Raw genomic sequence first — 27911 nt, 5'->3', positions numbered from 1 at the left:
TAATGTGATATGAAAATAAGATTACCATCCCTCTATTGTGCTTACTTTTGATGTTTGTTGTGGGTTGCTTTTGTTTGTTTAGTGATTCTTCCAAACACTTACTGTAATATTAATATCAGATTCTTTTTCACTTGGGGTCACCGAAGTGTTTCTTAGCTTATTGGTGAAATTGAGTTTTGTCCAAGTTACCTTAAATACTTGAGGTCAGAAAAAAAAAAAAAGAAAAGAAAAAGGGAAAACTATACGCTTGCTTGGAGTACTTCTTTCATCCTTATTCAGAATGTTTATAACTCTGCCTCTACCTTCAATTCTTGCCTGTGTGGATCCTAAGGCTAGCCAGAGATAAAAGATTAAGTCTTCTTGGTCTTTCCTGAGCATGTGTACAACACTGTTCATATCTGTGCATTTTAAAATTATCCAATATATATGAGAACTTTGAAAAATCCTATTCCCCGATTTATAATATCTCTTTCCTCAAACTCTTCATTCCCAGGCATTCTGGTCTTTTCAGTGTCTGTCCCAAATTATCCACAATCTTAGACACTGGTGACAAGTATATGACCTTAAATACTTTCAGCAAACACTGCCTGGAGGTGGTTCCAGCTCTGTAATTTCTCTAAATCAGGAAAAACAAAGTCAATCTTTGTGTTAGTCCCTTTAGGGAGTCATCAGACTTATAAAAACAGTGAATTATAATTCTTTGAGAATAAGATCTGTATTGTTCCCTCTGGCACTAGCAATCTGCACAAGTTCAGGCTATTTGCTTCATGACCACCACTGATCTGAGGGTAGGAGGATGGCAAGTGGGACATTTCAAATGCCACAGCCCTTCCTTCAGGCAATCAGCCACTCTTTCTGCATTAATTTTTCCCCTTATTGTTGCAAGTTTTGGACTAGATTTCAGATTTCTGCAGAAGCTGATTCTGACCAATTTTTGCCAAAATTTATAGATGCTTTTATGGTAGGACAGAGCCCTGGAGATTCCTATTCTGTTATTTCCAGTGACATCCTGATTCTTACATTTTTACTTTTTTTTTTTATTCATCTGAGTTGGGTTTTTTATTTTTTTTTTAGTGTTTGCTTTTAAAATTTTTCATAATTTTTTTTAGCTTTTATTTTTTTAAATTTTAATATCTTTAATTCTTACATGTGTTCCCAAACATGAATCCCCCTCCCACCTCCCTCCCCATAACATCTCTCTGGGTCATCCCCATGCACCAGCCCCAAGCATGCTGCATCCTGCGTCAGACATAGACTGGCGATTCAATTCTTACATGATAGTATACATGTTAGAATGTCATTCTCCCAAATCATCCCACCCTCTCCCTCTCCCTCTGAGTCCAAAGGTCCGTTATACACATCTGTGTCTCTTTCCCTGTCTTGCATACAGGGTCATCATTGCCATCTTCCTAAATTCCATATATATGTGTTAGTATACTGTATTGGTGTTTTTCTTTCTGGCTTACTTCACTCTGTAAAATCGGCTCCAGTTTCATCCATCTCATCAGAACTGATTCAAATGAATTCTTTTTTACAGCTGAGTAATACTCCATTGTGTATATGTACCACAGCTTGCTTATCCATTCATCTGCTGATGGACATCTAGGTTGTTTCCATGTCCTGGCTATTATAAACAGTGCTGCGATGAACATTGGGGTACATGTGTCTCTTTCAATTCTGGTTTCCTCAGTGTGTATGCCCAGCAGTGGGATTGCTGGGTCATAAGGTAGTTCTATTTGCAATTTTTTAAGGAATCTCCACACTGTTCTCTATAGTGGCTGTACTAGTTTGCATTCCCACCAACAATGTAGGAGGGTTCCCTTTTCTCCACACCCTCTCCAGCATTTATTGCTTGCAGATTTTTGGATCGCAGCCATTCTGACTGGTGTGAAGTGTTTTCTAACACCGCACACAAAAATAAACTCAAAATTGATTAAAGATCTAAATGTAAGATCAGAAACTATAAAACTCCTAGAGGAGAACATAGGCAAAACACTCTCAGACATAAATCACAGCAGGATCCTCTATGATCCACCTCCCAGAATTCTGGAAATAAAAGCAAAAATAAACAAATGGGATCTAATGAAAATTAAAAGCTTCTGCACAACAAAGGAAAATATAAGCAAGGTGAAAAGACAGCCTTCTGAATGGGAGAAAATAATAGCAAATGAAGCAACTGACAAACAACTAATCTCAAAAATATACAAGCAACTTCTGCAGCTCAATTCCAGAAAAATAAACGACCCAATCAAAAAATGGGCCAAAGAACTAAATAGACATTTCTCCAAAGAAGACATACGGATGGCTAACAAACACATGAAAAGATGCTCAACTTCACTCATTATTAGAGAAATGATTCTTACATTTTTAAAAATAAATATTAATGTATAATATAAAATTCTGCTCTCAATATCATTTTTCTTTTGAAATAAACTTATTTACAGCAGATTAATCATTAAAATTTGAACATAAAAATGTAAAAGAAGAGTGAAATGCTCTTACCATTCCTCCAAAGAAGTTTCAAACTGTCAAAATAAAAGATGAAAATCAAATCTTTAAGGTCTCAAATCAATAATAGATTTAACTAACAGCTTAACTCACTAACAAAATTGTAAACACTCTACATCCTCCTGTTTGTTTCTGTCAAATTATACTCTGTTGTTTCTACAAGTATACCTTTATCTTAGCTAGCCTTATTCTTTTATTATCACTCTCACCTAATGGTTCTCACCCTTCACCTGTTTCTAAACTTTACCTTTGCCCTAACAGTCAGTTCAAATGCCATTTACTCCTAACAGACTTTCCACACAATCAGAAGCACATACTATCCATTAAATTTCAATATACTACCATAAAGTGGAAAACACATAATTACATGTTAAGTTTACCAATATTTAGTTTTTTATACAATTATCCCACTTCTGGACTATAAAATCCTTGGTAGGAGTTATGTTGTACAGATGTATTCTAACACTACCTTGGGCTATAAAAGGCACAAATTAACAAAAACACGGAATATATAGCCAGAATGTATGGATTTCACGGACAATATTCAATTCAACATTTTAAATCAGACATATATGATCACTTCTCAATTACCATATCACACCAAAATTTTGGAGAAAAATATATAGGCACAATAGTAAGATCACTGGACAATATATTTGAGAATTCCCGAAACAGAGTAATCAGATGAGACTGATGGTAAAATGGAGCAAAGAAAAGTATAACTCAGAAGAGACAAGTGGAAGCAAGGATATGGAAGCAACCTAGATATCCATCAACAGATGAATGGATAAAGAAGTTGCGGTACAAATACACAACAGAATATTATTCAGCCATAAAAAGGGACACATTTCAGTTAGTTCTAATAAGGTAGATGAACCTAGAGCCTAATATACAGAGTGAACTAAGTCACAAAGAGAACAATAAATATCACATATGAATGCATATATGTGCAATCTAGAAAGATGGTACCAATGAACCTATTTGCAGGGCAGGTTCAGCTGGTTTTAGAAAAGGCAGAGGAACCAGAGATCAAATTGCCAACATCCACTGGATCATGGAAAAAGCAAGAGAGTTCCAGAAAAAACATCTATTTCTGCTTTATTGACTATGCCAAAGCCTTTGACTCTGTGGATCACAATAAACTGTGGAAAATTCTGAAACAGATGGGAATACAAGACTACCTGACCTACCTCTTGAGAAACCTGTATGCAGGTCAGGAAGCAACAGTTAGAACTGGACATAGAACAACAGACTGGTTCCAAATAGGAAAAGGAGTATGTCAAGGCTGTATATTGTCACCCTGCTTATTTAACTTCTATGCAGAGTACATCATGAGAAACACTGGACTGGAAGAAACAACAGCTGGAATCAAGACTGCAGGGAGAAATATCAATAACCTCAGATATGCAGATGATACCACCCTTATGGCAGAAAGTGAAGAGGAACTAAAAGCCTCTTGATGAAAGTAAAAGAGGAGAGTGAAAAAGGTGGCTTAAAGCTCAACATTCAGAAAATGAAGATCATGGCATCCGGTCCCATCATTTCACGGGAAATAGATGGGGAAACAGTGGAAACAGGGTCAGACTTTATTTTGGGGGGCTCCAAAATCACTGCAGATGGTGACTGCAGCCATGAAATTAAAAGATGCTTACTCCTTGGAAGAAAAGTTATGAGCAACCTGGATAGTATATTCAAAAGCAGAGACATTACTTTGCCAACAAAGGTGCGTCTAGTCAAGGCTATGGTTTTTCCAGTAGTCGTGTATGGATGTGAGAGTTGGACTGTGAAGAAGGCTGAGCACCGAAGAATTGATGCTTTTGAACTGTGGTGTTGGAGAAGACTCTTGAGAGTCCCTTGGACTGCAAGGAGATCCAAGCAGGCCATTCTGAAGGAGATCAGCCCTGGGATTTCTTTGGAAGGAATGATGCTAAAGCTGAAACTCCAGTACTTTGGCCACCTCATGCAAAGAGTTGACTCATTGGAAAAGACTCTGATGCTGGGAGGGATTGGGGGCAGGAGGAGAAGGGGAAGACAGAGGATGAGATGGCTGGATGGCATCACCGACTCGATGGACATGAGTCTGAGTGAACTCCGGGAGTTGGTGATGGACAGGGAGGCCTGGCATGCTGCAATTCATGGGGTCACAAAAAGTCGGACATGACTGAGCGACTGAGCTGAACTGAACTCTACTGAGTGGAGATGCCTCCATAAAGAACAGACTACACAGTGGGGAAGGAGAGGAAGTGATGAACTGGAAGAGTAACACTGAAACATATACATTGCCATATATAAAACAGATAGTCAGTGGGACTTTGCTCTATGTAGCAAGGGGCTCAAACCCAGTGCTCTGTGACAACAGAGAGGGGTGGGATAGCGTGGGAGATGCAAGGGAGGTTCAAGACAGAGGGGACATATGTGTACCTATGGCTGATTCATGTTAACATATGGCAGAAATCAATACAATATTATATGGCAATTAAAAAGAAATAAATACATTAAAAAAAAAAGAAACAACAAGTGGAGACCATTTCATGGAAGGTGAAAAGTTTCTGTGTGGAACTCATGAAAAATTCCCAGTATGTGAGAATAAGCTGCTGATAACCAAAGTAAATGCTTCCCTGGTGGCTCACACAGTAAAGTGTCTATCTGCAATGTGGGAAACCTGGGTTTGATCCCTGGGTTGAGAAGATTCCTTGGAGAAGGAAATAGCAATCCACTCCAGTATTCTTTCCTGCAGAATTCCATGGACAGAGGAGCCTGGTAGGCTACAGTCCATGGGGTAGCAAAGAGTCAGACATGACTGGATTTAGAAAAGGCAGAGGAAGCAGAAATCAAATTGCCAACATCAGTTGGATCATAGAAAAAAAAAGAGAGTTCCAGAAAATTATCTACTTCTGCTTTATTGACTATGCCAAAGCCTTTGATTGTGTGGACCACAACAAACTCTGGAAAATTTTGAAAGAGATGCCTGACCTGCCTCTTGAGAAATCTGTATGCAGGTCAGGAATCAACAGTTAGAACTGGACATGGAACAACAGACTGGTTCCAAATAGGAAAAGGAGTACGTCAAGGCTGTATATTGTCACCCTGCTTATTTAACTTCTATGCAGAGTACATCATGAGAAACGCTGGGCTGGAAGAAGCACAAACTGGAATCAAGATTGCCAGGAGAAATATCAATAATCTCAGATATGCAGATGACACCACCCTTACAGCAAAAAGCAAAGAAGCACTAAAGAGCCTCTTGATGAAAGTGAAAGCGGACAGTGAAAAAGTTGGCTTAAAGCTCAACATTCAGAAAACTAAGATCATGGCATCTGGTCCCATCACTTCATGAGAAATAGATGGGGAAACAGTAGAAACAGTGGCAGACTTTATTTCTTTTGGACTCCAAAAATCACTGCAGGTGGTAACTGCAGCCATGAAAGCAAAAGACACTTGCTCCTTGGAAGAAAAGTAATGAGCAACCTAGACAGCATATTCAAAAGCAGAGACATTACTTTGCCAAGAAAGGTCCATCTAGTCAAAGCTATGGTTTTTCCAGTAGTCATGTATGGGTGTGAGAGTTAGACTATAAACAAAGCTGAGTGACACAGAATTGATGCTTTTGAACTGTGGTGTTGAAGACTCTTAAGAATCCCTTGGACTTCAAGGAGATCAAACCAGTCAGTGCTATATGAAATCAGTCCTGAATATTCATCGGAAGGACTGATACTGAAGCTGAAACTCTAATACTCTGGCCACCTGATGAGAAGAACTGACTCATTAGAAAAGATCTTGATGCTGGGAAAGATTGAGGGCAGGAGGAGAAGGGGATGACAGAGGATGAGATGGTTGGACTGTATCACTGACTCAATAAACATGAATTTGGGTAAACTCTGGGAGTTGGTGATAGACAGGGAAGCCTGGCATGCTATAGGCCATGGGCTTGCAGAGTCAAACACAACTGAGTGACTGAACTGAACTGAACTGGACCAAAGTAAATAATGGAGGGGCTGCCTGTGATGAGACAGATCACTCCAGTCTGCTGCTTTCCATCCAAAGAATCCAGAATACACAGCCAAAAAGTTACCCTCTCGACATTGCCATGAGAAAAATTCTCTGACCACATTGGAGATATGCCCAAGTTGGAGAGAATATCTAAGAATGTAAGTTACTGCTCTAGAGAGAAGCAAAATAGAGCTTCTACAACCAGCAGAATCTCACATAGATTCAGACAAGTCCATGAGGAAAAACAAAAGCAGATGTACGAACGACTGAAAAGATTATAAGGGGCTATAAACTCAAAAGTAAGCTTATTAAGGCAAATGAAAAGGCCCACAACTTTCTTGCTTAAGCATATTACTTCCTATTCACAAAGAGCCTGAGTAGAAATTTTTATATACTGGACAAAAGCCTTTGATGTAAGCAGACTCTGACAGTTACTAAAAAGCAAACAAATAATAACAGCAACAAAAAACAACAAAAACTTATGCCAGCAACCAGTAATCAGTTTACTGGTTGGTTTATCACTTATAAATACAAGGACAAAAAAGAGTATCCAAATATTTGAAAAAAGTTTATAGCATGAAAAATAACAATTTATTCAGATATAACAGAAATACTGGAATGAATATAAGTGAATATAATAATAAATTGAAGGCATATATATCTTTTCTCTACAATATTATAAAAGAGAAAAACTAAATTTGGTATGAGTTTCTTTGGACTTTCCAGTTGCGCTAGCGATAAAAAACTGCCTGTCAACGCAGGAGTCACAGGAGATGCAGGTTCGATCCCTGGGTCAGGAAGATCTCCTGCAGGAGGAAATGGCAACCCACTCCAGTATTCTTTTCTGGAGAATCCGATGGACAGAGGAGCCTGGCAGGCTATGGTCCACAGGGTTGCAAAGAGTTGGACACAACCGAAGCAACTTAGCACGCATGCACACGAGTGTCATTATTTAAATACAAAACAGACTAAAATAAGTAATCATTTCATTTTCCATGTATGTGAGAGCTTAGGGACTTTCCTGGCTGTCCAGGGGTTAAAAATCTGCCTTAAAATACAGGGGACACAGGTTCAACTCCTGATTGGGTACTAAGATCCCACAGGATGCCAAAGCGCCAAAGCCTGCATGCCACAAACCTAAGCCTGCATGCCACGATTAGAGAGCCTGCATGCCACAACTACTGGAGCCCAGGTGCCACAACTAGAGAGTCCATGCACCTCAACAAATGATCCCACATGAGGCCACAAAGATCCCACGTGCTGCAACTAAGACCCAATGCAGCCAAATAAATTTTAAAACAGAATAGTCAAAGAAATTTAAAAATGAAAAAAAAAGGACAGAACTACCTACCAAATATAAAAGTATATTATGAAGCATGTAATTAGAAGGAGCAAGTTTCATTTTCAACACTACACAGAATCAAATTTTGCATTTTACTCACTTTAATTTGTGGCATATAATGCAGATATGCCTGTATACTTCAGGGTCATATTCACCAATGCAGAGTTACTGCTGCATAATAACCATTCTTAAACTCAGTGGCTAAAAATAATCCCCATTTTATTTGCTCATATTTGAGTCACCAATGAATGATGGGTTCAGCTGTGTGATTTTTTGGTCACTAATATGATCTCAAACTAATGCAGTCACCTGGCACCTTGACTAGGATAGGTAGTTCAAGACAACCTCACTCACAAGTGATGGTTTGTGACTGCTGTAGGTTGGGCCTGTCCCTCTACTTGGTCATTCATCTTCAAGGAGGCTAGATTATGCTTCTTTACCTGGTGAACTTATGGCAGCAGAAGAGCAAAGGCAGAAGCGTCAAGGCCTCTTGAGACTTTTCTTAGAAGCTGTATGACACTTCTTCTGATACATTTGTTGTTTGAAACAAGTCACAAGTCCAAATCTATGTTTAAAGGTTGAGAGAATAGACTGTCTGTTAAGGTAAGGAGATGGAAAGGAGGAGGGTAACCATTTTTAATCCACCATTATCTTATCTTTGGCTTCAAGTACATACATGTGTCCTAGATGTAAAATGTCTCAAAGATTTAAGTATAACTGCTAAAACCGTAAATGTCTTGTCCTAGCCACAAAGTTTTGGTATGTGTGTGTGTGTACACGCATGCATGAAGCAATAGATAATAGTAAAAACAAGTTACTTTTCTGAAGATATTTTCCTTAGAATAGGGGGCCAAATACAGACTGCAATGAATGAATGAGTAATGGGGAGGTGAGGAATCAGAGACACTAAATTTAGGCAACTCTTTTCAGATGTTAAGTGTAATGAGAAGAGAAACTGAAAAGGGGATGGATATATTTAAGAGTATGTATGGAATAAAAAAAATTTTTCTGAAAACAAGAAAAATCAATATTTTAAATGTTGATAGGAGTGAGTTAAGAAAAAAGGGGGGTTTGGAAGGTAGGATGGTGAGAAAAATGCCTGATGGAACAAGATCCTTACAAAGACAGAAGATGGAATGCAGGTAAAGGGGGAGCCATTGTGGAGAAGGGGGAAACACTCCACAGAAGGACAAAGAGATTATGTTTGTGGAATTCAAGAATGTTCATGGGTGAGATAAAGGGGCTTGAGGCACTTGCTATTTTGTCTCCTATTCTCTTTGAGGAGTAAGGGAGAAAAGAGTAGTGAGGAGGAGGATTTGGAAACCTACACAAAAGAGAGGACAGGAGAAGCCACCAAAGAATACTAGAGAAAGTTCAGGTTGGCAAAGAGATTGATTTCAGAGCACTATTAAAGGTCCCACTGAGGCTGGAGACCATGAATGCATAATATCTCAAATATGGATTATTAACGTAATGTTCTCCACCACTATTCAGAAGCCTGGATGTAGAAGTGAAGATGACGGACCATTAACAAGAGCTCATCAGACTTGGCGTTTTGTCAGACTAAAAGGAAGGCAGAATACAGAAGTAAAGGACTAAATATATCAATTGGTGACTGTTTTAAGAGATGAACTGATTAGGCAAGCAAGTAAAAATATTGGTGTGATAGAATGGGAAACAGTGATCTGAAGTTTGAAGTTTCAAATGAAACAGAATTAACAGAATGAAAGAACTCAAAGTATTTGATCAAGGGGATGAGATGATCAAATACAAGGATTTCAGAATTAAAAACAGTTACAAAAATGGTATAGGTAAAGCAAGGTTTTCCAATTATAAGCCTTTTAACATTCATGTTATTGGGTCCTCACAGTTGATATACTCTTAAGCAGAGAGATTATTTAGTATAGTAGTGAATAGGATGTTCCTAGGTCTGAGACACACCTGGTCTGGATACCGGCTCTGGGAGAAAGGAGAAATCAATTTTTGGAATCATTTTCCTCATCCATAATTTGGGATATTGGCAGTTTCTACCTCACAAGGTTTCCATAAGGATTCAAAAATTATGTATATTGAGTGTTTAATACAGCCTGCGATGTGCAGTAAACAATAAATATTAGCTATATTATTATTGCCATTAATGATAAAGTTATTACTTGTATACAATGAATTTTTTATATTTAAAGAATGATTTCTAAATAGTTTCTCTCTGAGCCATTCTTTTAAGTCATGGTAGCATCTTAATGACTTGTATTGATTAAATGAAAAAGAAACTTTCAACTGAGTAGAGATAATTTCAAATTAAATAAAATCATCTCTAGTCTAGGCAGTGTGGGCGTATAAGGTAGAAGAAAAGCAAATCAAAGCCTCTTATTTGTATGGGAAGATATCCAGGTGATTATTTCCATCATTTTCCAATGTTTTCTCACTCTTATAAAAAGTAAATGTAGGTAAAACGTTCACAGTGACTCTACTTTGAGGAATTTTCTTTTCAAGATTCAGAATTACATTTAAACATCTATGAATGGATAGAGAAACTTATGGCAGCTGGCTTATTTACATAATATATCTACCGAAAAATGCTGCTTTTTTCACTTTTCCTTAAGATAAGCTGTAAAATACTTAGCTTATTTTGTGAATTACTTTACCTGAGGTCATTTTTTGGGCTTCCCTGGTGGCTCAGCAGTAAAGAATCTGCCTGAAGGAGACCTAGGTTTGATCCCTGGGTCAGGAAGATCCCCTGGAAGAGGGCATGACAGCCCACTCCAGTATTCTTGCCTGGAGAATCCCATGGACAGCGGAGCCTGGCGGGCTACAGGTCATAGGGTCACAGTGTCGGACACAACTGAAGCAACTGAACACACACGCATAAGGTCACTGTTTTAGCTAGCCCATTAACCAGTGTTTTTAACAGTTAGCTAACTGCTCAGAATCCCGAGCAGGAATGGGTAACGAACATGGGCTTTGACAACAGGGGGAGTGTGATCGAATCCCAACTCTGTTTCATGACCATAAATAGACTCTAAACTATCTAAAATCATTATTTCTTCATCTATCAGTTAGACAGAACAGAAACCACTCAACAATAGTTCTCAGTTATATTATAGCAGTGGCCCCAGCCTTTTTGGCACCAGGGACAGGTTCCACGGAAGACAATTTTTCCACGAACCAGGCTTGGGGGATGGTTTGGGGATGATTCAAGCACATTACATTTATGTGGCATAGTACTTCTAATCTAATGCCACTGTTGATCGACAGGAGTTATCAGTGTGAGGCCAAAGGTTGGGGCCTTTGACTATTCATATACACCTATCAATCTATTTTCATCATGTTAGCAACATACATAATTGTTAATTAAAACACTTGTGAAGTGTAGAGCATATCGTATTCTGTCTGTGCTCAGCTGTTTCCAACTCTCTGCAACCCCATGGACTGTGGCCCATCAGACTCTCCTGTCCACGGATTTTCCAGGTAAGAATACTGGAGTGGGTTACCAATCTCTCCTCCAGGTGACCTTCCCGACCCAGGGATTGAACTCAAGTCTCTTACATCTCCTGCATTGGCAAGTGGATTCGTTTACCACTGAGCCACCTGGGAAGTCCCAGCATATAATATTAATTAATGTTAATTCTCTTCTATCTACTTATACTCTTCAAGGCCCAGGCCACCATCAGACAGATGACTTGCAAAGCATTTTCTGAAGGAGTGTTCTAATTTTGGGGAACAAAGCAGCAACAGATATAAATACTAACATAGAACTATATAAATAATGTTATAGAAATAACAATACATGGTCAATATATATTGAGTGCCTGTCATATGTTATCTAACACAGTGTCATTATCACCATTCTCATCTAAATTCACAGAAGTTGCGGCTCTTAGGGCCGTGATCTTAAATTCTGCACTCTAACTCCTCTGAAAGGAAACAGCACCTTAGATCAAGCAAGACGGGGGCCCACTGGAACTCTCTCAGAGCCAGAAACAGTAACAGTGATCAAGGAAAAGAAATAGCACATATTTCTGGCAAACTTTTGTTCCTATCTGGGCAGTGCAGTTGTGTATTAATTACTTCAGTTCAGTCGCTCAGTTGTGTCCTACTCTCTGCGACCCCATGAATTGCAGCACACCAGGCCTCCCTGTCCATACCAACTCCCAGAGTTTAGCCAAACTCATGTCCACTGAGTCAGTGATGCCATCCAGCCATCTCATTCTCTGTCATTCCCTTCTCCTCCTGCCCCCAATCCCTCCCAGCATCAGGGTCTTTTCCAATTAATTACTTAGAAACGTAATATGAATAAAAGGTATGAGAAGGTTTTTAATAATTCCTAAATTATCCTTTGAAAATAACAGATAGTTATAGTAACTTCAAGATTAAACCCTCTTCAGAATAATAAAGGTACATTTTAACATTAAAAAGACAAAGAATCATTGTATTCTCTTTTAACAGACCTGTTTAGTATTTCTTTAGAACTAAATAACTCATTAGAAAGGGCATTCTGTCCTTCTATACACCAATTTATTTATCTAAACATCTTATCAGTTTAGTGTTCCTGAAAAGGATGTAAATACTATTTAATTTACTAGTCAAGTTGGCTTATGGAAATTTCTACTTAGCATGCTTGCCGCTGGATAAAGAACAAACATGCAGGAGAAAAAAAAATATATTTAATAAGGTCATTTCACCCTTCTGAAGTGACACTATCAAAAACATGTCCAGATTAGCAAATTGTGCAACTGAGCAAAGATTCTATAAAGAAGTCCAAGAATCATTAAAAATAAATAAATAAATAACTCCCGGGGTTCGTTAAGTAACAGACCCTGATAGGCCCTATGTTTTTCTTTAGTCACTCAGTCATGTCTGACTCATTCATGACCTCATGGACCATAGCCCTCCAGGCTCCTCTGCCCAGGGGATTTCCCAGGCAAATACTACAGTGGGTAGCCATTTCCTTCTCCAGGGGATCTTCCTGACCCAGGGATTGAATAGGCGTTAATTGCTTGGTAGGTGGATTCTTTACCACTGAGCCACCAGGGAAACCAAGAGACCCTATACAAAAATTTCAGCATGTTAGATGTGACTTACCCGTTTCAGATGCTCCTGTATTTTAGACTCCACATCTTCAATGTGTGCAATCATCTTGTTGACACATGGAGCTGGGATGTTTACTAAAGCACAGCTTTCACGTCGGCATGGATAGCCAAAGTAAAGGCCTTTATTCAGCTCTACAGATAAAGCAGACAGAGGACATCAGTTCGCAGTTATATACAGAACAGTAAACCTTGATGTTCAGAAGGTACAAAGAGTATTCTGCTTTACTAGCACTAACACTCCAGCTTCAATCAACAGATTGATAAAGGTCAGAGAATTATAGAATGAACCTTCCAATAATCTGAAAACTAAAATATAATGATCATTTATAACATAAAATGTAACAAATAAAAATAAACCTAAGAAGTGAGAACAAAACTTTAAGAAAATTTAAATGTTGAAGTGTTCCATGGCATCATGATAAAAGAAAGAAAAAAGGCAGAAAATCAGTTAATCCATTTGTTTCTGCATAGACCTTGAATCACTTAAGAAGTGACTTTGACATATATTTTAAATTCTCCTCTCAAAGAGATACCACATGTTCCAGTGTAAATAATATCCAACCACTCATGCATTGAAGTTCTTCCTTAAATACAGCATGGTTTCTCCTGCTGAAAAATAAATAAATAAAAGCAGGTCCCCATCAACCTCATAATAACCTCATTTTCTACCTTCCATTTCTGAAAATTGAAGTCTCATGTGAAGAGTGATTGATGTTCTCACTGTGGCATTCAAGTTGTATTCATCATAAAATCCACTCAGTCGGATGTGCCTCAGTGATTCTAATCCTGGTATGTCCCGAATCAACTGAAGGTTGCAGAAGCTCAGCAAAGTTATCCATGAAGCTCCACCAAAGTGCTTACTTGCAGTCCTGTGGCCTCTAAGGACCCTGTTGAGCTGGATTACAGCTGCAATCACTGATCTTAAATGCAAGACATAAAATAGGCTTGGGGCCTCAGTGAGAACAGACTGATGTTCTCATTTCAGTTAACCTTGAGGAACATGGAAGCAATGCTGTTGCCTCCAGTCTGTGCCTTTTGTTTCCCAACACATAGTGTCAACACATAGAGATGGTAAATATTTTAGACAGCTTCATATAAACTGAGGTCTTTTAAATATCTTTAGATGAAATTTCAAAATATCCTCCTCCAAATATACGTTATCTGTCAAAACGGCATAGGTTTCATTTATCAATGTGTCTATTCCATATATGTTCATATCCTAAATGCAGAATAATAGTCCATATAGGAAAAAAATAAATATTTTTTGACATTTTTGAGCACTAAATATATGTACCAAACATGGGGCTATGCTAAGCACTTTTGATGTCACATTTTATTTAATCTTCACAACAATCAGTTGAAATAGGTTCTTGTCTTGATTTCATATATTAGGAAATCAAAGCTTACAGAAGTTGTCACATCAAGTGTTGCACAGCACAGAGCTGAGAGGTGGGAGAGCTGGGACTTAAACTATTTCTCTCTGGCTTGGGAGTATACACAATACCATGAAGGTTGTTTTTATATTTAAAAATGAGGTGAAATGAAGAGAAGTGTTTCTAAAAGAATATTTCAGGGACATCTCAAAAGTTTCACGTCACTTATTTGTGAAATTTGAATGTTCCTTCAAGGTATCGGCACTGATATTCTAATGTATTTAACTTTGCTTTGACCATGGTGAACACACATACTTGGCGTGACTTTTTTTTTGTTATATTCTATTTTTACTCTTTATTTCATACACAGATGTATTTTTTCATCTCTGTAACACTCAGAGGACCAAAAAAGGAAAAAAAAAAAAAAAAACACCAAGCTCGTAAAAATTACATATTGATCTCTTATCCAAATATCCTAATACAGACAAGTTGTCCAGCCCTCTAAAAATAGGGTTTTAATAAACATTTAACAAGCAGACAATTTTTCTTATAGTCAAAGCATTTGTTTTGCTTCATTAAATGTGGAGGAAACAAGGAGGGCAATGACTCATTTAACATTTTTCTACATGTGCCATTCTCAACCTACCAGATGAGTTATTCATTAATTTCCAGGGCACTCCATGGTTTAGGATTAACATTTTACATATGGTAAAGTGAGGAAAAGGAAATATTGTAAAGTTAGAGTTTGCACTAAAAGCCTACAAAAGACATGGCACTACAAGCAGCACAAGAAAGAACAAGAATCTATGAGTTCTTATTAATGCTTTATCCTATTACTAAGGGTATGAGTTACAAGTTTCCTTTCTGCTTCTTTTTCATGTTACACACATTATAGATACACTTAGGTCACTAAACTTGCTGTCTCTGGTCATTCATTTATCAGCTTGACTGACTGACAACTGTGATTTTTAAGATAAAACTAATCAATCTCTAACCTTAGATTTCTCACTGAATGCATGAACCAGATGGCAGGGTGTTATATAAGATCATTTTCACCTACAACTCCATGATACAAGGAACTACCAGTTTTAGTCAAACATTAAGTTGATAGAGCTCTACCTTGTAAAGCCCGTGCATAAAAAATTGGGTAAGTATTTCAAGAATTAAACTCAGGCAGGACACTCATTCTCTCTAAAAACCAGCCCAACTCCAACATCCTGCTCAGAATCAATGCATAAGAGTAAGATCCTTCTGGAGCTAACCAGAGTTGAGGTTTGTTGAGACTGCAACATGAAACTTCCATTTGAGAAAAAATATGGATGGTCTGATTGTGTGGGCAAAGGGTTGTTTATGTTCATTAACTGCCAACTCTCCTCGCTCAATGAATTAGATCCTTACACAGTTTATTCACACAAGCCCTATAATTTAAGATTTTATCACTACCATTCTTCCTTCTCTTCTGCTATTAATATGTAATTCCTTTACATCCATCACTGAAATTATTGTATCATGCCTTTATCTGAAGTCAGTTCTCTGAGGAAAAACTCTTATCCAAACACAGATTTTTTTTTTCTCACATTCCATTACCCCTTTTAATATCCTGGTTTTCTTCCAAAATGTAGAATAAGCTAGTACTCGTAAGTTTAGAAATAATTTCTTCTCCTTGCAAAGCCTCTGTGTGATGAACAGAAAGTACTGTTAACTTTTTTTTTTTTAATGAAAAACAAAGCTCCTTTTAGTTTTGTTACACACTGGCGGTGGGGGAACTTAGGAAGAGACCTTTCCCTGAGTAAAGAATGAATGGGCAGATTGATAGAAATTATCCAATCTAAAGAAAAGAAATAAAAATGAAGAAAAAAAGAACAGATTCTCAGGGAATTCTAGGGAAAAAAAATCAAACATAGTCAAAGTCCAGCATAGGTGAAGTTGAGGGTCTAGAAGGAGAAGAGAGGGAAATTTGGAGAGAAAAATATTTGAAGAAATAACAGCCAAAAAAATTTCAAAATCTCATGAGAAACATCAATTCACACACCCAAGAAGCTCAACAAATCTCACACAATACAAAAACAGAAAGAGAACTATTTGTGAGAACATCAATTACAGAGAGAAAACCAGTTAAAGAGGAAATCTTTAAAGCAGCCAGATACAAAAGGACATATTACATATAGAGGACATGGTGTGAAGAACTGCTATATTTCTCATCGGAAACAAGATAGGTCAGGACATAATAGAAGAAATAGTTTAAAAAACAAGCAGACGATTGGGAGAGTAGTTCAGCTCAGTTCAGTCACTCAGTTGTGTTTGAGTCTTTGTGACCCCACTATAGAATGGGGCTTCCCTGGTGGCTCAGATGGTAAAGAATCCACCTGCAATGTGGGAGACCCAGGTTTGATCCCTGGGTTGGGAAGATTCCCTGGAGGAGGGCATGGCAGCCCACTCCAGTATTCTTGCCTGGAGAATCCCCGTGGACAGAGGAACCTGGCGGGCTACAGTCCATTGGGTCGCAAAGACTTGGACACGACTGAGCAACTAAACACAGAGCATACATAAAATGCATATATTTAACCATCTCTTTCTACTTCTTTCCACATAGGATACCAGAAACACTTTCTGAGCTAACGGTTCATGGAATCTCAATGAACAATTTTTAATTCTGGATTTCATAACCCCAAAATATAAGCCCTTTTTTTTCATTCTAAGCAACATCCTTAATGAACTGGAAAGTTTCCAGCACATGTCAGTCCTAACATGAAGGATAAAGAAACTGTTTATTTTTAAAATTAATAAATTTATGAAATTATAAACAATTCTTATGAATCAAATTTTAATTAACAATACACTATAAAATTTATTAAAATATTATATCCATATATTATATATCAGTCATTGTTAACTATTAATGATATTTAGGTTTATTTCTTAATACAAATATAACACTGGCATCACAAACAAATGAGTGAACATAAATACAGTTTACATAGGTTACTATACAATTTAGATTCTGCCCTCACCTTCAGTGTTTGTCATCTTATCTTCATGAATAACTTCAACAGCTTCGTCAGGGGTAACAAATCGAACCAAAGCTTGTGATGTGGCATTGTCTTTTTAAAAGAAAATAAAAATTTCAGTGAGTAGTTAATATATACATTTAAAACAAGCAAAATAATGTACAAAGCTATGTTGTAAACGTGTTGTCCTTGAAAAAGCAACTATAATATTGATATTAAACAAAAACATAGTAGAATATCTTCAGATGTTTCATTTTTCGATTGGCTTAACGCTTACAAGAAGGTATTCAAGATAGCACACACCTATTAAAAGCAAAAAAACTCATTCAGAGTAACATCACCAAAATGATGGGGTTGGAGACCCTAGCTTCCATCTCAATAATCATTAACAATCAGACAGTGACACACAAACAAAAACAGCCTCAGGAAGTCTAAAGAGTCCACTTAAGAAACTTCAGCCACATGGACCAAAAATATGAAAAACAGAATAACCACACAAAATGGGAAGGAAGATAGCTTCATTTTGTCTGCATTATCCCGTTCCGTAAGTCATGCCGGAAAACTCTGGTCTGAAATCGTCCCTCTCCCTGTGAAAGTGTGAGCTGCCAGCTTCCCTTTGGGGGCACTGAAATGATAAACAATTCTTATGAATCAAATTTTGGGAGAACTGCACAAAGGATAGTCCTTTATTTCATCTCACTCAGAGATCAGCGAAGCTGAGAGGCATAAACATGACCTGGCACAGGAAGAATGGCAAAGGCTATCAACATCAGGCATGAAGCAGCAATGATCATGCCTCCCAGTGCCTGCTCTGCAGAGGACCTCAGCTTCTTTGCTGGCAAACGTCTTTCAGAAGAGAAAAAGAATGAGTTTCCTGACAAAAAACTGGGAGCTCATCACTATTTGACCTGCTTTGTAAGAAATGCTGAAAGGAGTTTTTCAAGTTAAAAGGACATGAATTAGTAACACAAAAATAAAAACATAAAACAAGTCAGTAAAGGTAAGTGCATATTCAAATACAAAATACTCCAATACTATAGTGAGGAATTAAATATTTAACTCTAGTATAAAAGTTAAAAGACAGGAATACTAAAATAGCTATAACTGCAATAATGTATTAATAGATACAAAATACAAAAGACTTAAATTGTGACATCAAAGACACAAAATTTGGAAGCTGGGTGTTTAAAAGGGTAGAGTTTTTGCATGTGATTGAAATTAAGTTGCTATTAGCTCAAGATAGACTGTTACATCCATAAATAATTCATTTAAGCCTTAAAGAAACCACAAAGCAAAAACATACAGTAGACACACAAAGAAAAAAAAAGAAGGGAATCAGAGTATACTGCTATGAAAAATCATCAATTCAAAAAGGAAGACAATTTGGGACCGTGGCACTGAAACATGTATAATATCATATAAGAAACAAATCGCCAGCCTAGGTTCGATGCAGGATACAGGATGCTTGGGGTTGGTGCACTGGGATAAACCAGAGGGATGGTATGGGGAGGGAGATGAGAGGGGATTCAGGAGTGGGAACTTATGTACACACGTGGTGGATTCATGCTGATGTATGGCAAAACCAATACAGTATTGTTAAAAAAAAAAAAAAAGGAAGACAGCAAGAAAAGAATAACTAAACAAAAGAACTACAAAACACGCATAAAATATCAACAAGATGACATTAGGAAATCCTTATCTATTATAATCACATTAAATGAAAATGAGTTAAACTCTCCAATAAAAAAACGCAGAGTGGTAAGCAAATTAAAAAAACGAAACAAAACAAAACAAGATGTATCATGAGAAATGCTGGACTGGAAGAAACACAAGCTGGAATCAAGACTTCCAGGAGAAATATCAATAACCTCAGATATGGGGATGACACCACCCTTATGGCAGAAAGTGAAGAGGAGCTAAAAAGCCTCTTGATGAAAGTGAAAGAGGAGAGCGAAAAAGCCGGCTTAAAGCTCAACATTCAGAAAACTAAGATCATGGCATCTGGTTCCATCATTTCATGGGAAATAGATGGGAAAGAGTGGAAACAGTGTCAGACTTTATTTTGGGGGGGCTCCAGAATCACTGCAGATGGTGATTGCAGCCATGAAATTAAAAGACGCTTACTCTTGGAAGAAAGATGATGCTGTGAAAGTGCTGCACTCAATATACCAGCACATTTGGAAAACTCAGCAGTGGCCACAGGACTGGAAAAGGTCAGTTTTCATTCCAATTCCAAAGAAAGGCAATGCAAAAGAATGCTCAAACTACCGCACAATTGCACTCATCTCACATGCTAGTAAAGTAATGCTCAAAATTCTCCAAGCCAGGCTTCAGCAATACGTGAACCGTGAACTCCCTGATGTTCAAGCTGGTTTTAGAAAAGGCAGAGGAACCAGAGATCAAATTGCCAACTCCACTGGATCATAGAAAAAGCAAGAGAGTTCCAGAAAAACATCTATTTCTGCTTTATTGACTATGCCAAAGCCTTTGACTGTGTGGACCACAACAAACTGTGGAAAATTCTGAAAGAGATGGGAATACCAGACCACCTGAGCTGCTTCTTGAGAAATCTGTATGCAGGTCAGGAAGCAACAGTTAGAACTGGACATGGAACAACAGACTGGTTCCAAATAGGAAAAGGAGTACGTCAAGGCTGTATATTGTCACCCTGCTTATTTAACTTCTATGCAGAGTACATCATGAGCAATGCTGGACTGGAAGAAACACAAGCTGGAATCAAGATTTCCAGGAGGAATATCAAAATCACCTCAGATAAGCAGATGACACCACCATTATGGTAGAAAGTGAAGAGGAACTAAAAAGCCTCTTGATGAAAGTTAAAGAGGAGAGTGAAAAAGCTTGCTTAAAGCTCAACATTCAGAAAATGAAGATCAAGGCATCCGGTCCCACCACTTCATGGGACATAGATGGGGAAACAGTGTCAGACTTTATTTTTTGGGGCTCCCAAATCACTGCGGATGGTGACTGCAGCCATGAAATTAAAAGACGCTTACTCCTCGGAAGAAAAGTTATGAGCAACCTAGATAGTATATTCAAAAGCAGAGACATTACTTTGCCAACTACGGTCCGTCTAGGCAAGGCTATGGTTTTCCTGTAGTCATGTATGGATGTGAGTGTTGGACTGTGAAGAAGGCTGAGTGCCGAAGACTTGATGCTTTTGAACTGTGGTGTTGGAGAAGATTCCTGAGAGTCCCTTAGACTGCAAGGAGTTCCAACCAGTCCATTCTGAAGATCAACCCTGGGATTTCTTTGGAAGGAATGTTGCTAAAGCTGAAGCTCCAGTACTTTGGCCACCTCATGCGAAGAGTTGACTCATTGGAGAAGACTCTGATGCTGGGAGGGATTGGGGGCTGGAGAAGAAGGTGACAACTGAAGATGAGATGGCTGGATGGCATCATGGATTCGATAGGCGTGAGTCTGAGTGAACTCTGGGAGATGGTGATGGACAGGGAGGCCTAGTGTGCTGTGATTCATGGGGTTGCAAAGAGTCAGACACAGCTGAGCAATTGAACTGAACTGATCTATACATATGCTACTACAAGAGACTCATTCTAGATTTAAGGGCACATATAAGCTCAAAATGAAGGGATGAAAAAAGACATTCCTTGTAAATGGAAACCTAAAGATATCAGAGGCAACTGATACATCAATGTGTATTACTTTATACATACGTACATCAGACAAAGCAAACCCATTTACAATAGCATAAAAAGAATAAAATGTATACGAATAAACTTAACCAAGGAACTGAAACATCCATACACAAAAAACTGTAAGATACTGGTGAAAGATATATGCAGATCAGGAAGCAACAGTTAGAACTGGACATGGAACAACAGACTGGTTCCAAATAGGAAAAGAAGTACATCAAGGCTGTATGTTGTCACACTGCTTATTTAACTTCTGAGCAGAGTACATCATGAGAAAGGTTGGGCTGGAAGAAGCACAAGCTGGAATCAAGATTGCTGGGAGAAATATCAATAACCTCAGATATGCAGATGACACCACCCTTATGGCAGAAAGTGAAGAGGAACTAAAAAGCCTCTTGATGAAAGTGAAAGTGGAGAGTGAAAAAGCTGGCTTAAAGCTCAACATTCAGAAAACAAAGATCATGGTATCTGGTCCCATCACTTCATGGGAAATAGACAGGGAAACACTGGAAACAGTTTCAGACTTTATTTCTGGGGGCTCCAATATCACTGCAGATGGTGATTTCAGCCTTGAAATTAAAAGACGCTTACTCTTTGGAAGAAAAGTTATGAGCAACCTAGATAGCATATTCAAAAGCAGAGACATTACTTTGCCAACAAAGGTCCGTCTAGTCAAAGCTATGGTTTTTCCAGTGGTCATGTATGGATATGAGAGTTGGACTGTGAAGAAAGCTGAGCGCTGAAGAATTGATGCTTTTGAAGTGTGGTGTTGGAGAAGACTCTTGAGAGTCCCTTGGACTGCAAGGAGATCCAACCAGTCCATTCTGAAGGAGATCAGCCCTGGGATTTCTTTGGAGGGAATGATGCTGAAGCTGAAACTCCAGTACTTTGGCCACCTCATGCGAAGAGTTGACTCATTGGAAAAGACTCTGATGCTGGGAGGTGCCAGGAGCCAGCATGTGAGATCCCACCCATGACGAGGTCATGCAGTACTCGAGGGACATCCTGGGCCATCCCACCCATGACAAGGTCATTTGGAAGAGTCCTGATAAGCAAGGCCTCAGGACTCCAAGGACCCCCTGGACCTGCTTGAGCATCTACCCCAAAACCAGAATCTGTCTGTCTTACTATTTTATGTCTTTCTCTAACTCTTCTGACATTAATAGGGGGCTGTCCCTGACCCCCATCTCTGGAAAGAGTTAACTTAGGGCTTTAGTTAATAGGTCTCCTGGACAAGATAAGAGTGTTTCAATTCAAACCCCCTGTTAGCATTCTAGCTTACTTGGCAGGTTTATCCAGACTCTTGCAACACTGTTGAGCCTATGATGGCTGCCAAGTTCTCACATCCCTTATCCACTGTGTTCCTGGGAGTGCATACAGTCAGGATGTAGAAGAAATAAGCAGCAGCTTTAGCATTAGCAACATTAGACTTTGAGTTAGTAAGTTCTCTCTTTGCTGTAACCCACTGAATCTTTGTTCCATAAAAATGTAACTCTGTACTTTAAGGGTGGCGCAGGCTAGGAATTTAAGAAGAAACACTTTAAGGGAAAATTATTGTTCTGGCTGACCAACCTTTATCAAAAAGAGGTCATAAAATATCAACAGGCCTCTGGGCCATAAGATAATGTACAAAAAATAAGACTTGCAGGAAGGAACCTGGTATCGATAAAAGTTAATACTGATGGAATGTTGAGTTGACTCTGCATTTTTCACCTTGCTGTATGTACAACTCAGGGTACAAAAGCCCTCTCTGAAAATAAAGTAAGTGGGCCTTGCTCACCAAAGGAGCTTGGTCACCCTGTGTCATGATTTCCTTATCTCTTTATCTTTCTTCATTCACTGACGTCATCCATCCTGAGGATATCCCTGGACTCTGCTGAGGCTTGACGGCGGCAGGAAGGGACGGGGGCCGGAGGAGAAGGGGACGACAGAGGATGAGATGGCTGGATAGCATCACTGACTCAATGAACGTGAGTCAGAGTGAACTCTGGGAGTTGGTGATGGACAAGGAGGCCTGGCAAGCTGCAATTCATGGGGTCGCAAAGAGTCGGACATGACCAAGCAACTGAACTAACTAACTATACTCTAATATAAAATAAAGAGTTAAATATATATATATATATATATATATATACACACATATATATAATCCAATGATACTCTAATAAGTATATAAAGAAAATATTCTACAATCAAATAACATGGTTTAAGCAAGTATCTTCACTGTAGAACATTTCAGGGCTTTCAATTTTAGTGCTCATTAAAAAAACTTCCAAGTAAAAGGCAAATTATATATAATTTCCCAGTTTTATTTTACCTCAGAATCATTTTTTTTCCTTAAGCATAATGTATAATTTATATACAGCAAGATCCTCTTTGAGGAATATCCTAAAACATATTATCTCTCAGATTTTGGAGGAAACAGAATTGAAGAGGGGATTAAAACTGTTAAGCCAGAAAAAATTTTTCTCATATAAAATAAGATTCAATATAAAATAATGGGGTATAGTACTCATATTTCTTGGAATGGCAGGATAGGTTCATTAAATCAATTTTTCCATATATCATGATGATATATGTCATGTCTCTTTAATTATGATCATTACATATACACATGAGAGAAAAGCTGAACAAGACAGAAAACACTAGGGAAAAATCAAAGGAGATAGGAACCTAGAATTTTCTCTGGAGCACCAGAGTATAAAAGTGACAATTACATAAAGGTCATTTGCAGTTCCTGAAAACCTTGGGCTGGCTCCAAAGATGTTTGATGACATATAAGTGACAGAAAATAATAAAGTCTAGTCTCAAGAATTCTTAAAGTTCTATGGACAGAACATCCATGAGCTTGGATAAGACATTTTTTTCTTTAGTTTCAAATACTTTTGTACTTCTTATAAAGTACTTTTTGTATTTTTTATAATACACTAAAAATATATTCTCAAAACAGAGTGTAAGCTTCAACAGACTTCAAAGGGCCTACAGCACAAAAAATTTTAAACCTCTTAACTTCCAACTAAACTGTAAAATTCACACTGACTTTGGACAGCAAAGGGCTACAGCCTCAGAGTAAACGTAAACCAGAAATAAACAGAAACATAAACCACCTCAACTACCTTTAAAAGAATTCAAAGAACTATAGTGAAATGTCCTCCACGTTGAGTGTACACCAAAAAGAAAACAAAAACAAAAAATCTCATCGCTGATACTTTGGGTGGTCCTCACTTGAAGATTAGATTTTCTTCATTGGAAAGTCCATGGAACTCTCAAGTCATGAATAATTTTAAGTTTGGACCATATCAGTAGAGCTTTAGGTTCCTGGCAGAAGCAAAAGCAAATGTAATGCAGAAGAAATCATCTATTTCTTAGGTTTCATGAAATGCCCAGAAATAATTTTCCAAGAACAATAATCAGTATAGAGTCAAAAGTAATCAACTACAAAAGAGCAGTAGACACCACAACTCAAATAACACAAAAATTCAATATGAGGTGGACTGAAACCTAAATATGAAAGTCAAAACTCAAAAATGTTGAGACAGAATGTGGATGGATATCTTCATAATCTCAGGGTAGAGACTGTCTTAATAACATATAAAAAGAAATAGACATATAGAGAAGAAAAAAGACATATAGATAAGAAAAAAATATAGAAAGAAATAATATATAAAAAGCTTGAAAAAATAAAACTTTTGTTCATCAAAAGGTGATACTAAATAATAAGTAAGTTAGAAATACAAGGCACAAGTATAAAAGGATATTAGCTACATACAATTCATTTCAGGCTATTATTCACATTAAATTAAGAACTTTTACAAATCAAGAAAAAAAAATATGTGACTCATTAGAAAATCAGAAAAAAAGACACAAATAGACAATTTCGAAAAATAAAAACTAAAATGCCCAACAGCACATAAAAAAATTCAACTTCATAGCAGACAGAAAAATTCAAATTCAAATCACAATTAGACACACTTAAGTAATATGTAAATGGCCAATAATTTAAAAGTGTAGTAATATCAAGTGGTAGAAAGAAAATGCAGCAACTGAAACATTCCTACACTTCCATGGCATTAGAAATTACTGAGTATATTATTCAATAAAGTCAACGACACACATATCATGTATCTATCAGTTCTATTAGTAAGTATATCTTAGTCACACAGAATATGTGTACAAGGATGTTTCTAGAGCACTGTTTGAAATAAACAAAAATTTTCAGGCAAGAATCCTGCAGTGGGTTGCTATTTCCTCCTTGATGGGATCTTTGCAACCTAAGGATTAGACCCAGGGATCAGGCCCATGTCTCTTGCATCTTTTGCAGTGGAGGCAGATTCTTTACTGCTGAGCCATTCATGTTTATAAAAATTACCAAATCACCACCAGAAGGTTCAAACAAGAGTAAATAAAAAGATTAAATAAGGATATAAAATTTTTTTTCTTTGATAATAAAAATGTAAATTACAGCAATTTTAAATTTATATTGTGGCAAGAATACACAGAACTATACAAAAAAAGATCTTCATGATCCAGATAACCACGATGGTGTGATCACTCACCTAGAGCCAGACATCCCGGAATTCGAAGTCAAGTGGGCCTTAGGAAGCATCACTATGAACAAAGCTAGTGGAGGTGATGGAATTCCAGTTGAACTATTTCAAATCCTAAAAGATGATGCTGTGAAAGTACTGCACTCAATACGCCAGTAAATTTGGAAAACTCAGCAGTGGCCACAGGATTGGAAAAGGTCAGTTTTCATTCCAATCCCCCAAAAACGCAATGCCAAAGAATGCTCAAACTACCACACAATTGCACTCATCTCATGTGCTAGCAAAGTAATGCTCAAAATTCTCCAAGCTAGGCTTCAACATTATGTGAACAGTGAACTTCCACATGGTTGGCTGTATTTAGAAAAGGCAGAGAAACCAGAGATTAAATTGTCAATATCCACTGGATCATAGAAAAAGCAAGAGAATTAAAGAAAAATATCTATTTTTGCTGTATTGACTACACCAAAGCCTTTGACAGTGTGGATCACAACAAACTGGAAAATTCTTCAAGAGATGGGAATACCAGACCACCTGACCTGCCTCCTGAGAAATCTGTATGCAGGTCAAGAAGCAACAGTTAGAACTGCACATGGAAAAACAGACTGTTCCAAATCAGGAAAGGAGTATGTCAAGGCTGTATATTGCCACCCTGCTTATTTAACTTATATGCAGAGTACATCATGAGAAATGCTGGGTTGGAAGAAGCACAAGCTGGAATCAAGATTGCCAGGAGAAATAATATCATTAACATCAGACATGCAGATGACACCATCCTTATGGCATAAAGCGAAGAACTAAAGAGCCTCTTGATGAAAGTGAAAGAGGAGAGTGAAAAACTTTGCCTAAAGCTCAGCATTCAGAAAACTAATATCACGGCATCCAGTCCCATCACTTCATGACAAATAGATAGGGAAACAATGCAAACAGTGAGAGACTATTTTTCTGGGCTTCAAAATCACTGCAGATGGTGACTGCAGCCATGAAATTAACAGACACTTGCTCCTTGGAAGAAAGGTATGACCAACCTAGACAGCATATTAAAAAGCAGAGACATTACTTTACCAACAAAGGTCTGTCTAGTCAAAGCTATGGTTTTTCCAATAGTCATGTATGGATGTGAGAGTTGGACATCCTTTATAAGAGTTGGACATTCTTTATCAGAAAGCTGAGAGCTGAAGAATTGATGCTTTTGAACTGTGGTGTTGGAGAAGGCTCTTGGGAGTCCCTTGGACTGCAAGGAGATCCAGCCTGTCAATCCTAAAGGAAATAAGTCCTGAATATTCATTGGAAAGACTGATGCTGAAGCTGAAACTCCAATACTTTGGCCACCTGATGAGAAGAACTTACTCACTGCAAAAGACTCTGATGCTGGGAAAGATTGAAGGAGGGAGGAGAAGGGGATGACAGAGGATGAGACGGTTGGATGGAATCACCAACGCAATAGATATGAGTTTGAGTAGGCTCTGGCAGTTGGTGATGGACAGGAAAGCCTAGCGTGCTGCAGTCCATGGGGTTACGAACAGTCAGATATGATTGGGCAATTTACCTTTACTGAACTGAACTATATAATAATGATTAGATATGATGTGGTATGTTGTGGCAATACTGATATACCCACACTGCTAATAATTTGATACATCTGTGGAAAATAGTATAGGTAGTTCTTTGAAAAGATTAACAAAATTGACAAACTTTAGCCTAACTAACCAAGGGAACAGAAATGTCAACACTCAAAGTACTATAAGCTAGAATGAAAGGATATTATTATCTTAGCAAGTAGTTGATAAGAGAATACTATAAACAAGACTCTGCCAATAAATTAGATAATCTAAATGAAATGAACAAATTCCTAGAAAGCCACAAACTACCAAATTGATTCAAGGAAAAATAAAAAGTCTGAACAGAACTATAACAAGGAAAGAAACTAAAACAGTAACAGAAAAAACCCTCCCACAACGAAAAAATCCTTGAACACAAGGCTTCATTAGTGAACATCATCAAATATTTAAAGAATGTTTCACCAAAGTTTCGTAAATTTTGCCAAAAAATGAAAGAGGAGCGATACTTGCTAAATATAAATATGAGCCCCATATAACCCTGACAGCAAAACTAGACAAATACATTGCAAGAAAATAAGAATATACAAAAAGATACTTCCTTAGGAATATGGATCTTCACAACATACTACCCAAGTCTGCTGGTGCTGCTGCTGCTGCTGCTAAGTCACTTCAGTCGTGTCCGACTCTGTGCGATCCCATAGATGGCAGCCCACCAGACTCCCCCATCCCTGGGATTCTCCAGGCAAGAACACTGGAGTGGGTTGCCATTTCCTTCTCCAACGCATGAAAGGGAAAAGCGAAAGTGAAGTCGCTCAGTCGTGTC

General features: G+C 37.9%; 1 protein-coding gene across 1 annotated transcript in view; it reads right to left on the bottom strand.

Moving 5' to 3' along the window:
* CCDC178 (coiled-coil domain containing 178) overlaps positions 1 to 21996 on the bottom strand; it is a 379940-nt gene extending 357944 nt beyond the window's left edge. The window contains exons 1-4 of the mRNA XM_027960835.2: positions 21954 to 21996; positions 17315 to 17404; positions 12923 to 13062; positions 2503 to 2525 (exon numbers count right to left, since the gene is read on the bottom strand). Coding sequence (XP_027816636.1) covers positions 2503 to 2525; positions 12923 to 13062; positions 17315 to 17404; positions 21954 to 21996 — 296 coding nt within the window. The remainder of the gene's footprint in view (positions 1 to 2502; positions 2526 to 12922; positions 13063 to 17314; positions 17405 to 21953) is intronic.
* Positions 21997 to 27911: the final 5915 nt, after the last annotated feature.

The sequence above is a fragment of the Ovis aries genome, chromosome 23 (assembly GCF_016772045.2).
Source record: "Ovis aries strain OAR_USU_Benz2616 breed Rambouillet chromosome 23, ARS-UI_Ramb_v3.0, whole genome shotgun sequence".
NCBI classification, from domain to species: Eukaryota; Metazoa; Chordata; class Mammalia; order Artiodactyla; family Bovidae; genus Ovis; species Ovis aries.
Note: the sequence above shows the minus strand (reverse complement) of the source record. Positions and strands in the feature narration are given on the sequence as shown.